The sequence below is a fragment of the Ursus americanus genome, chromosome 8, assembly GCF_024610735.1.
Source record: "Ursus americanus isolate L20-20 chromosome 8, mUrsAme1.1.p, whole genome shotgun sequence".
NCBI classification, from domain to species: Eukaryota; Metazoa; Chordata; class Mammalia; order Carnivora; family Ursidae; genus Ursus; species Ursus americanus.
Window position 1 is genome coordinate 45,710,899 of NC_142134.1, and position 13,417 is coordinate 45,724,315.

Here is a 13,417-nt window from a genome sequence, read left to right on the forward strand (position 1 = left end):
TCTTTTTGAAAGACAATGAGTGCTAAGGAATGATATTGCCTGGTCAAAGATCATTGTGCTTTGAATATGTCGTTGTTATTTGTCTTTATATTAGAGAACCATCTGTGACCGAATTGGTACAGGAACAGGAGCAAGACCAGCTGTGGCTGACATTACACTCCAGCTGGGAGAGCCTCAATGGGACCACTTTGCATGAGCTGCTGGTAAAAGGGTAAGATCCCTTGCACAGGACCTGTGTAGAGTGGATTAGGGAGCAAGAGTCTATTGTCAGGGATCTCCCACTGTTTCTAACTTAAGATCATCCAAATTTATCATGTCAATAAAGAACTTCCATAGAATGGTGATAGCCTTTATATTTCAACATTGTTTGGCTTTATCTCCTTTTTTCTCCTATTATTCTTCTTTTATTATCTTCTTTCTCTCATTATTTTTTCTCTTGCTATTTACATGTTTCTTTAATGATGATTACAGAAACTCTCATGGGGAAGGAAGAGGAACTTAGGTTCTAATTTTGGAGTTTTTTTCACATCCTATTCAAAGCAGATTCTCATATCTGCAGCTCCTACAGATGCTACCTGGAACTAGTTAAACAGGGAATTGAAGTAATGAGAACTGGTCAAACTTGGGCAGTCTGAGAAGAAAAAATTGACACAAAATGAAACTATAATCAGGTAGCCTTGAAAGTATACTTCTGGAAATTTTCCCTAAAAAAATCATGGCACCTTGAACAAGGCTGCCTTCCTTGTCTATGGATGGGGATATGGGAATACGGAGGGAAATTGAAGGAATTCACACTTATTTAGTGTTTGTTACATTATAGGGTCATAGCTACAGAATATTTAAATAACTTGATCAAAACTCACAGCCCACAGTGGCCTCTCAACTCAAACCAAGTTAATCTGACTCCAAAGCTTTTAATAAGTGCTAGAGAAACCACTTAAGAATTTCAAAGAAGAAATTGAAAGGTAGACCATTTCTCTTTAGAATGTCTTGAAAATTTCCCCATAGACCAAACTCTGCAGCCAGATTTCTGAAGTACTTCCTTCAAAACAAGGACCTGAATCTTTCAGCAGCGTGATTTGTTTCCCCAAATTGCAGATGCCAGAAAAGCCCTTTCAGGTTTAATACATACACACATACACATATACATACACGCATGCATACACACATACATACACAAATACACATACATACATAAATGCACACATACATACACACATACATACATATACATATATACATACACACATGCATACACACATACACAAATACACATACATACATAAATGCACACATACATACACACATACATACATATACATATATACATACATGCATGCATACACACATATATACACAAATACACATACATACATAAATGCACACATACACATGCATACATACACACATACATACACATACACAAATGCGCACATACATACATACATACACATACACAAATGCACACATACATACACGCATACATACACTCACATACATAAATGCACGCATACACACATACATACATACACATACATACACACATACACATACATACATATACACATACATATACACACACGTACATACATACACACATACACACATACATACACATACATATATACACACGTACATACACACATACATATACACATACATATATACGCACACGTACATACATATACACATACATATATACGGACATACATACACAAATACACACATGCATACACACATACATACATACATGCATTTCACTGTAAACTGGGAGCGGGCAGAACTGGTTCTCCTTCTGGCTTACTAACTAGATTTGTGATCTTATATAACCACAATTTCCTATAAAGTAAAATTGGTACAGATAGTCTTTACTGTTTTCTCACATTTCTACAAGTTGTGATTTTGGAATCTAACAAATAACAACTGATTATGGAGTATCTCTTCTCTGCCAAGTTCAGTGCTAGGTTGTGAGGGGAGATAGGAATGAATGGGGGCGACAAGGGCCCTCGTCTCAAGGAACCTACACTGTATAGGGGAGCAGAGAGACTATAAGCTAGTAAACAAAATGAATTTCAGATACTTGGAAATTCAGGAGAACAAGATAGTAAGGAGGAGACAAGACTTTAGGTTGTGGGAAGGCAAAAAGCTTTTTTCTGTGTTATATAATTTATTGATGCAAATAATTACACATGTCCGCATGCAGATTTAGCAAGAAATGAAAATACAATAAATTCTCAAAAAAGAATGTGGACATGACATATTTAGGGATTGTTTTTTTTTTTCCTGAGAAGTCTAGGATTCTAAGCGCAGCACAGTATTTTTGACAGTCCCAAAGTGTCTTTTGCTTTTAAAATTTATACTGTGAATAAATGCTTTGTGGTTGGAAGGGAACTTTGTGATTAAAATTTAATGCATCCTAAAATGAGTTCTCTTGTGTGCCACATTGATAGATGTTTAAAATGGCCCATGTTCTTACCTTTAGAGATTAGCTATGATTTTTAGAAAGGTCTTTCTTTCCTGAACTAGCTTACTTGTTAAGTTCTACTGACCCCACCATCCAGAGTTACATGAATAAATTTAACCCTCCTTCTTCCTGTCTCGTCAAGATTCTTTTCCAGTCTAAAAATTTAGTTCCTTTATCTGTTCTCTAACTTTTCGAAGCAATGTTTTATTTCTCTCAAACTATTTGCAGCTTCTTTTGGACATCCAGCACCCTCTCTGTAAACATAAAAATCTGACATGCTCCTTTCCCACCATAGATTCTAAGAAGTAGCCCAATTCTCCCGTCTTCCTCTCCCTACTTTGAAAATCATGGTTTGAGTCAATCTTTTGGGGGAATGCCACCAGCCACGATGATGTAGGAAACTTTGCTAACAGTAGTTTCTTTTCCCACCCATGTGAAATTATATCATGATGATATTAAATAAGCTAAAAAAAAAAAAGGTACACATCCTCCATATACCCTTGTTTCCAAGGTGATATTTGACAACAGCCCTGCCTCAAGAATTTCTGCACGAAGCATAGATAATCGTTACTCAAAGAATGTGACCTCTGGTAACGGTTGAACCTGTGTCTTGCTTTTCACTGGTAAAGTATTTGAAGTGGATGATAAATCTGTAAGTTAACATTATGCCATTTTATGTTTTCCAAATCTAGGCAGGCTTGTCATAGCAGAAGTAAGATTTCTCTTCTGTGTACTAAACAAGGTGAGAGAATTAGTGGTACAGCCATGGAATATGAACTTAATGGAACTGGGTTGGCTCAGGGGAAAAACAGTACCTTGCACGTAACAGCAAAGATCCCAGGATGGCGCTGGGCTTGGCGGTGAATCACACACTGTCTTTTCTGCTCCTTGGTAGACTGTGGGCGTCGCCCTGCTGCCCGAATGAACAAGAGGATCCTTGGGGGTCGGACAAGTCGCCCTGGAAGGTGGCCATGGCAGTGTTCCCTGCAGAGTGAACCCAGTGGACACATTTGTGGCTGTGTCCTCATTGCCAAGAAGTGGGTCCTGACGGTTGCCCACTGCTTCGAGGGGTAAGCTGCACTTTGTCCTTTGGCTTTGCCTGGATTTGATCATTTCGCCCCTTAGGCATTCTTAGAGGCATAGGTCATTCTGTGAAGCCACTTCAGTGCCTAAGGGAGCACAACAATAAGATAAAGGGCAAACCTACCCTAAATTGACAACCATCACTGGAGAAGGTCCTCTCCCACTCCGACAATCTGTTGGGTACTTTAGGAACAAAAAACCCCAAACCAAACAGTAACAACAACAAACAAAAAACCCCCAAACATTTGGTATGTTCACACAAGATTCTGGGCGTCAGATATTTGGACATGACCTAGCTGGTGCAGTTTGTCTCTGATCAGCAATGCCTGGGACCTCCGCTGGAAGATTCTAAGGCTGAGGGCTAGAACCATCGGAAGTCAGGCAGTCAGTGCTGCCTGTTGGCTGGGACCTTAGTACACCATGGTGGCTGGCGTCCCCGTGAAAAAGCTTCTCCGAAGGGGAGACCTAGCCTCCAAAGACGCATGGTGCCTCTCCTATGTGGCTGGTCAGAGCCCTCACAAGCCCCACCCAGATCCAAAGCAAAGAAACAAAAGAACTCTCCTCTCAGTAGGAGGAGGATTTGAGGACAGGTTTTAAAAACTGTCACACTGCATCAAAAACTAAGGGTATACTAAATGGTGACTAACATAACATAATAAAAAATTATTATTAAAAATAAAATGTCTTCTAAAACATTTTTACATTAAAAAAATAAAAAAACTGTCATACCACCTTCCCCCATTTTTTAAAAAATAATTTTACTTTATTTCAAAGTAAAATTAAATATTAAATAATAGCAAAAATTTAAAACAAAATAATTCATAGTTCTATCACCAAACTAAATTGTTTTCATTTGATCGGGTTAATTTCTAGAAAAAAATGCAATTTCTTTCTTTCTTTTTTTTTTTTTTTGCCTTTTGTTTTATTTTTAGCTTTGCCACTTACTGTGTCACCACGGGTCAATGCATTAACTTCTCTGGGCCACAGTTTCTTCACTTGTGACATAAGGGAAGTAACAGTCCCTACCTCACAGGGCGGGTGCGGGCAGGAAGGGAAATAGTCTTAGGCAAAGCCTTGAGAACCATGCCTGACATTGATCAGTGAGCTCTCAGAAAGGTCAGCCTTTCTTTCAAAAAATTACTGCCAAAAACATGCAATCTACCTTTTCCCTCTGCCTTATGGCATGAGTATTTTTGCATTTTGCTGGCAGTATTTTTATCTTCTTCCATACTCTCTCTACTTTCTCATCATCCTCACGGTAACCCCTGTTCCAGCCTAGCCAATGTTCCTTCACAGCTATAAACACATAGATTTTTCACAGGGTGCCACTGTTTGCTTTTACAATTTGGAATCACAACCTGTGCTTTTGTTTGTTAAGTTGTTTTTCTCATACAGCAGTGTATCTCGGATCTCCCTCTCGGTCAGTGGTTGTAGTTCTAGCTCATTCTTTTTCAAAACTTAATGATATTCCCTTATCTAGATTTACCATAACTTTTTCTATTACTCCGCAGGTGATGGACATTCAGGTTAGTTCCAGCTTGCTACCGTCTTAATACTGTAATACATCTTCTCGAACAAAGCTACTCTCCTACTGGGCCTCTTGTTTCTACGGTCCCAGCATGTACACTTAGCTCTACAGGGGGTTACAGAGATGAATACGTGTTTCCTTCCTTGCAGTGCTAACCTAGTAAGGAGGCGGGCATTTTAAAAAAATAGGATGTGGCGAGTGATTATAAAATGCAAATGTGTGAATCCAGTTGATTGCTCTTTTTGGGAAAATAAAATATTAAAAAATCAAACCAGAACCTCCTCTTGAGAACTTTTTTTTTTTTTTAAAGATTTTATTTATTTATTTGACAGAGAGACAGCCAGCGAGAGAGGGAACACAAGCAGGGGGAGCAGAAGAGGAAGAAGCAGGCTCATAGCAGAGGAGCCCGATGTGGGGCTCGATCCCACAACACCGGGATCACGCCCTGAGCCAAAGGCAGACGCTTAACCGCTGTGCCACCCAGGCGCCCCAAAATGTTTCTTTTTTTTTTTTTTTTTTAAGATTTTATTTATTCAACAGAGAGAGAGACAGCCAGCGAGAGAGGGAACACAAGCAGGGGGAGTGGGAGAGGAAGAAGCAGGCTCATAGCAGAGGAGCCTGATGTGGGACTCGATCCCAGAATGCCGGGATCACGCCCTGAGCCGAAGGCAGACGCTTAACCGCTGTGCCACCCAGGCGCCTCCTCTTGAGAACTTTTAATGTGTAAGATCCAAAATGATTGGAAGAGTCTGTGTAGTATGTCGGGACATACACGACAGTGTTATTGCCTTGGAAGGGGCCAGATGTTTCCAGATGTCTTTTCCAGTTCTGATTTGTAATTCTGTGATAAGCAGAGATGGTACTAGCAAGAGTACATTCATCAAAACATGATTACCTAAGTAAATCCAGCAGTTCTTTAAAGGAATAATACTCTTTACGTGCTAGTTAAGCCAGGTTCGTACGCCACTTCTGTCATTTCCGTATGTGGTATCCAAGCTTCCTCTTTCACTGACAGCTCTGTAAAGTTAAGAAGAAACCTTCTAATAGAGAAGAAATATGTGTTTACAGTGAAGGAAATGGATATTATATCAAAGGTCTTGGTGAAATTTCGCAGAACACTAAACTTAACAGAAGTGTCGAGAGGGACCTGGCCTGTCCATAAAAAACTAGAAATTGCCCAACTTCAAATAAGCCTCCGCTTGAATGTGTGCTAATAACGGATTCCATTTTACAATCTCCCCAGTGGCCCGCAAGCTTTGAGAACTTCTAATTGCTGGCCTTCTTCTCTGCTGGCGCCATCAACTGCTGCAATTAATGGGATTCGCTTCGTATTTTGATTCCACACTGTGGCAGGGCCCAGCGTGACCCATCTGTAGGTCTTCTCAAGCCTGTCTCTTTTAATTATATTGGTTAAAAAAAAAAAAAAAAAGGACAAGTTTGTTTTGCTCTTTCATGGAGAAGTATTTAAAAATCCCAAATGAAAATTAAAACATATGAGATACTAAGCTGACCAGATCAAGTCCCTTATGCCCTAATGACAACTCAACTTCAACACTTCTGAGGAAGAAAGACCTTGACTTTCAGGGGTAATTTAACAAGCAGTTTTCTGCCTTCTCCCACTTCTGAAAGTCTTCAGGCTGAACTTCCTAAGCTGGCCCACAAGTAATAAGTGTCAGAAGCATCTAATTCCTCTCCAGGAAACGCACATGAAAAATGATCACCTCACTCTATGACCATAACCCTTCGCCCCGCCATGTCACCCAGGCCCTGATTTCTCCCAACCAGCTCTTCTCTCCCAGCAGGACTGCAGCTGCTGGTCTGTATGTGTCCACCAGTGATTTCACTATCCCCGTCTCCTCCTCATGCCCTTTGTCTCCTCAGTTAACCTTGTGCGCCAGGCTCATCACGTCAGTCCTCTCGCTGAGAACGTCAAGGTCTTTGTCCCTGGATCTGTCTGCCATACACACCAGGCAGATCTCCAAAGAAGAGTCGGTGTGAATACCACATTTTCTGACCCTAATATTCTTGCTCTTCAGAACTGACGGAGGACGTTACCCAAGAGTGCAAATCAGCACCATCCGTGACTTTCAACATCGGTTGGACCCTTAATATTACTCAATCATCTTTCTTCCTCTTTCTGGACAGCTCCCTCTCTCCTTCTCCACAAAACAAAATCACTGTGCTTGCCCAGCTCTCCTGGTCTAGCAGTCTGTTAGTGTACAAAGGAAGTGAGAGGCTTGGTCTGACTTTTTATTAAAAGTTAAATCACGTTGTGTCCTCATGATTCCTTCTTTATCTCTAGGTGTTTATGAAATGTGCCAGTAATTCACAATTTGTTTTTCTGTTCCATCAACCTAAGCGATTTAGTCCATTCCCATCAGTAATAGTGTCCACTAAAGCAGAAATTCTCCATTTTGAATCCATACCTCCCCTGGGGCACTATTTTCAAGTAGCACTGGAGAGTAAGCAAGTTGGTTTTTTTTTTTTTAAAGACTTTTTTTTTTTAATTTATTTATTTGACAGAGATAGAGACAGCCAGCGAGAGAGGGAACACAAGCAGGGGAAGTGGGAGAGGAAGAAGCAGGCTCACAGCAGAGGAGCCCGATGTGGGGCTCGATCCCACAACGCTGGGATCACACCCTGAGCCGAAGGCAGACGCTTAACCGCTGTGCCACCCAGGCGCCCCAGCAAGTTGGTTTTTAAAAAGTCCTTGGTGACAATGACCTGACTCCACGCTTGCCACTGCGCTGCCTCCTGTGGAGATATTCTCTCTCATCCTCCTCTCTCCAGTGGAAAATATCTGGGTTTAGGATGTGGCCAGAAGTTGGCTTAAAATATGGGCTAAATCTCATAGTTTCTGGGACTCACAGAAACTGGAAGCTCCTCCCCTTTTAAGCTTCGTAGTTACTTACGTGTTTCTTCTAGTCGTGCAACTACCTACCATGTTCTGCATTTGCACCTGAATACCTAACCATTGCTGAAAAATACCACACAACCTGACTGCTAACTGAGCTCACATAAAATATATGATCATGAATCTCGAATACGCATCTAACAGTATGGGACACTTCCAGTATGCCTCCACAGTAAAGTCACTTTCCTATCCTCAGAGACAACTCTCTGACATCTTCTCCTCTCTCCCTGACTCCTGTCACCCTCCATTTGTTTCACCTCATACTTCATGGAGAAATCAGACACTATCATATATTTCATCTTGTTTTACCCTTAATCCCAATACATTACCTGTAAATATGGCCACATCCCCTTCTTTCCCTTGAGTTAGGGTGGAAGATGTGTCGTTGTTTCCAAGACAATCATATCCTCCTTCATCTTTTTAAAGACTTTATTTTTAAAATCATCATTTCTATTTTGCATCATCAATTTCTCTTTTTGCTGGATCATTCTCTTCAACAAACATGCCTTGATATCACCAACGTGAGGTCCCTTCTCTTGATTTTCCATCTCTTATCAACTATTGCTCATTTTGGCTGGGAATCACAGTAAAACTCCTGACAGACTTTCCTACAGTCACCGTCCCCCCTTTTCCACTTCCCATTTTCTCCTCAACCCACTCTGGTTGAGCTCTCATCAAGGTCATCAGAGGTATGGCATAGATATGGTGAAGTCTTTGATGACTTTCATCTTGCCATATCCAATGGTGACTTTCCAGTTTCCAACTTACTGGAACCTTCCCTAGTATTTCATCACTACGTCTTTCTTGAAATATTTTCTTCACTTTTATTTTAGAATAACAAAAATATTCTTCTTTTCCTCTTACTTCACCAACCTACCCATTTCTTTCTCTTTTTCCATCTCTTCCTTTTTATAGGCCACTGAATGCTTTAATGCTCCAGAGCTATTATGGATTGCAGGCTCTGTTTCCCCTCCAAATGCACGTGTTGAGACTCTAATTAAGAATTTGGAATTAAGAGGTGAGGTCCTTGAGAGGTAATTAAAGCATGAAGGTGGAAACCCCATAATTGGAATAATGCCCATTTAGGAAGAGGAAGAGAGCTTGCTACCTTTTTCTGCCATATGAGATTACAAAAAGAAGATTGTTATCTGTAAACCAGGAAGAGTATCTTCACCAGAACCTAACCATGCTATCACCTTGATCTTGGACTTCCAGGGCCCGCAACTATGAGAAATAAATGTATGTTATTTAAGTCACTCAGTCTATGGTAATTTGTTATAACATCCTGAGCTAAGATAAGAACCCAATTCTTGGCTTTCTTATCTGTATACAGTCATCTAATAATATGGTTTCAAATACAGGTACGTATTTGAACAAATATGAATATCCAGTATGGATATGAATATCACTATGAATATCACAATTGAATATAAAATATGAACATAATACATTTATTCATGACTTCCAAACTTGTATCTCCAACCCAGCCCAGATTTTTCCCAACCACCACCCCTACCCACCGACTTTTTAAACATGGAGCACTGGGTGTTACACGCAAACAATGAATCATGGAACACTACATCAAAAACTAAGGATGTACTGTTTGGTGACTAACATAATAAAAAATTTTCAAAAATAAACATGTATATTTAACTGCTTAGATGAGCTGTCCATTTGAATGTGTAATAAACATCCTACTTTACATGGCCAAAACAAAATTTGATTCCTTACCCTTCCCACTGATCAAATAATTGTGTGCCTCACAAACTTTCCCCATCTCAGTAAAAATCATCATTATCCATTGGTTCACCAAACCTAAGAATCATCCTTAATTCCTCTCACATTTACTCTAGTCGTAATTTCTGTAATTTCCAAATTATCTCTAACTCAACCACCTCTCACCATCTTCATGCTATAATCCTAGTCTAAGCCAACATCATACCAGGTCTCTGCTATTACATTGGTTTCCTAGGGTTACCGTAACAAAATACCATAAGCTGGGTGGCTTGAACAACAGAATTTTATTATCTTACAGTTCTGGAAGCTAGAAGTCCAAGATCAAGTCCCAGATCAAAACCCTTCCCATTGTAACAAGAATAAAATCTTCTCATCATGGCCTTTCAAGATCTGATCTTACCTCTTGGACTGCATCTCCCCCTAGTCTCCCATGGTTCACTGGGCTGCAGACACCTAGCCTTCTTTGTGTGCTTGAAATCCTCCAAGCTCATTTCTACCTCAGGACATTTGAACTTGCTGCTTTTGCAGTTAGAGTCACAAAACTACCTCCTTCTAGTCATTAAAGTCTCTAAGTATGACTTTGTCAAAGACCTTCCCTAACCATCATGGCTACAGTGAAACCGCCCGCCTCAGTCATCTATCATATAACCCTATTTTGTCACTTTTAAGTGCCCAAGATAATCTTATTTCTTTATATATTCTTTAGTGCAGTAGAATGAAAGCTCTCTGAGGGCATGAACTGTCTGACTTCCTCACCCTTGTGTTTTCATTTCTTCCAGCGTGGCATATGGCAGCCACTCATAAATATTTGTTAACTGACTAACCAGCCCCTTCTAGATATTTCTTAGTAATCATATGGGCAGTTCTTTTAGTAGTTAGGACTATAATTTGTCTGATAGAAATGTTAATTCATCTACTGAAAGTCAAAGATGTCTCACTGAGTCCTCCCAAATCTTAGACCACACATCAGTTCAACACTGTCAAGTGTCAAGCACCTGTATGTCTTATCAAAGGGAAGATGGATCTTCTGCATATTGTCTGAAGAACATCCTCTCTGGAGAAATTGGAAGCAAACTCCAGACCATTCTGTTTTATCTTAGCTCTTTACTAATATTATTTGCCACAGACAGAAATTGTTCCCTTTCCTTGTTCTTGCACGTTATTTTGCAGAGAAGCCATTTTATGTTTCTTACTTTTCTCCTTTTTAAACAAACCCCTGCTCAGTCTATGAGTAAGACTTTCTAGTAATGGTTACACTACATGCCACTCTTTTGTGCTAGAGTTTCCAGTTGCGAAGCTCTGGGATCCTGGGATCATGTTTCCTCTTCTGCTGTTCCTTCATTTTCTTATTGCAGTCACGTGGGATGGTAGCATCAGAATTTGGCATTTGAAATATCTCATCTCTCTTAATCTATATTTGCTTTAAGAGTCCCTGGATACAATATCATGTCTGCATTCCGTCCCCCCCATTCTGAAATCTGATTCTTGAATTTCTAGGATATGTATCTGACTACCCTTCTCTTTTGCTTTTTTGGACCCTGGGATAACAGGATTTTTCACTTTCTGTAATTTCACCACTGGTGGCTCGCTCCCCATTATGTCTGGGAGATATGTTCAGGAAAGAGAAGATCTCTTCCTGCTGTCTGCCGTCCTGTCACTCACCAGTAAGTCCACCATGTGACATGCTTTTCTGCAGCGGGTACCTGATTCCCATGTAGATGTCTGTGGACCTTTCTTTTTGTTCCAGAGAAGTTTGGTAGAAAAGGTGTGGTCTAGGGGTTTAAAGGACCAGCATTCCGGTCTGTTACCATCACTTGCTATCTCTGTAACTTTAGATGAGTCATTCATCTGCTATGAATCCCTGCTTTCTCTTCTCTGATATGGGATAAGAATTCCTGTTACAGAGGGGAGGGAGGTGGGGGAATGGGATAAGCTGGAGATGGGTAGTAAGGAGGGCACGTATTGCGTGGTGCACTGGGTGTCATACGCAACTAATGAATCATCGAACTTTACATCAGAAACCAGGGATGTACTGTACGGTGACTAACATAATATAATAAAAAACAAACAAACAAACAAACAAAAAGAATTCCTGTTACATCTCACAGTTGGCAGGATCAAGAAGATCACTTGAAATAATGTGTATGGAAATACTAGACAAGCTATGAAGTAGAGCTCTTACACGGCTGTAAACTCCGGCTGCTAGTTTCTTTTGCTTATTGTGTTGCTTTTTTGGGGGGGGGGGCAACATTTAAAACTGTAATACCTTAACAGCAATCCAGAACTCTGGCTTCCCTTGAACATTCAAAAAGTCAGGTCCTCCCTGGCATTCCAACATGACAGCAATGAGCAGGAGCGGAGAAGTCGCTGACCCTCCAGACGGGCACAGCCTGTGATTTGACACACTCTGCTCTGACTTCCACCTGGTCGCTTCACATATTTGCTCTCTGATCACCCCATTCTAAAGTCTGTTCCCTGGGTGTGGTGCAGAGAACCCTTTATGAACACCAAAGGCAGAGCACAATATTAAAAGTAAGAGGGTTGGGGCACCTGGGTGGCTCCGTTGGTTAAGCAACTGCCTTCAGCTCAGGTCATGATCCCAGGGCCCTGGGATTGAGCCCCACGTTGGGCTCCTTGCTCAGCAGGGAGCCTGCTTCTCCTTCTCCCTCTGCCTGCCGCTCCCCCTGCTCGTGCTCTCTCTCTCTCTCTGTATTAAATTAATTTAATTAATTTTAAAAAGTAAGAGGGTTGTGAGATTTATAGAACAGCAATGATGCCATTGTGTGGTATTTCTTAGTGCAAATTTGGTCACCTTCAAACTACCTCTAAATCATAACTTAGCTGTGCTATTTCTGGAGTAAGACTTGTAAAAACAGGGTGGTTTCTATCACAGGTATTAATTATAAATATTAATTTTCTTTCCTTAAAATGATAAATGTTAAATATAAGATATTAAAACAAAACCAGAAAGGATGAAAGAAAGGGGAATTTTATGCTCTTAAGAAAATGAAGATGGAAAATCTCTAAACCTGGCTAGCTGAGGTAACTAAAAATGTGGCATTTTTGTATCTAAACTAGGGTTCAGGCTGACAAACTGTAAACCAGATTGACTGGTTCTTATGACCGGGGACATCGTGCCTGCGATTTTGTATAAATTTCCCTGCCTGTCATCTAAGCTGTACATGTAGCTGGCCTTTCTCTCTAGAGCTGATGCGTGAAGAATTCTACATTGAAATCGTATTATCTCAATGTTCTCTGTAAAGTGTGTCCATTATTAAAGCAGCAGTGTAGGCATGACGCAAATTAGACCATAAATGTGAATTTCAGACAAAGAAATGCCATCTGGAGCTTAAATGAAAGGGAAAAAGGGTCTCTTAACGTCTTCCTCAGCCATTTTCATTGTGATTGGTGGATTTTCACTGGGCTTCCCCTCTGCTTGCTTCGTCCCTCCCAGAGCATGAGGGGTCTCTGCAGAAACTTCTTTAAGGATGTGCCAGTTCTCTGTGCTGCTGCTTTGAGGTCTGACAGCTCAGTTTGAAAAAGTCCCCCCTAGGGGCACCTGGGTGGCACAGCGGTTGAGCGTCTGCCTTCGGCTCAGGGCGTGATCCCAGCGTCCGGGATCGAGCCCCACATCAGGCTCCTCCGCTGGGAGCCTGCTTCTTCCTCTCCCACTCCCCCTGCTTGTGTCACC

At 40.9% G+C, this 13,417-nt stretch overlaps 1 protein-coding gene across 1 annotated transcript in view; it reads left to right on the plus strand.

Annotated features, from left to right (window-relative positions):
* The window catches only part of CORIN (corin, serine peptidase), a 234,581-nt gene that overhangs the window by 211,413 nt on the left and 9,751 nt on the right, over positions 1 to 13,417 (plus strand). Inside the window, 3 exon segments of the mRNA XM_045815912.2 lie at positions 95 to 211; positions 3,157 to 3,206; positions 3,360 to 3,534. Coding sequence (XP_045671868.2) covers positions 95 to 211; positions 3,157 to 3,206; positions 3,360 to 3,534 — 342 coding nt within the window.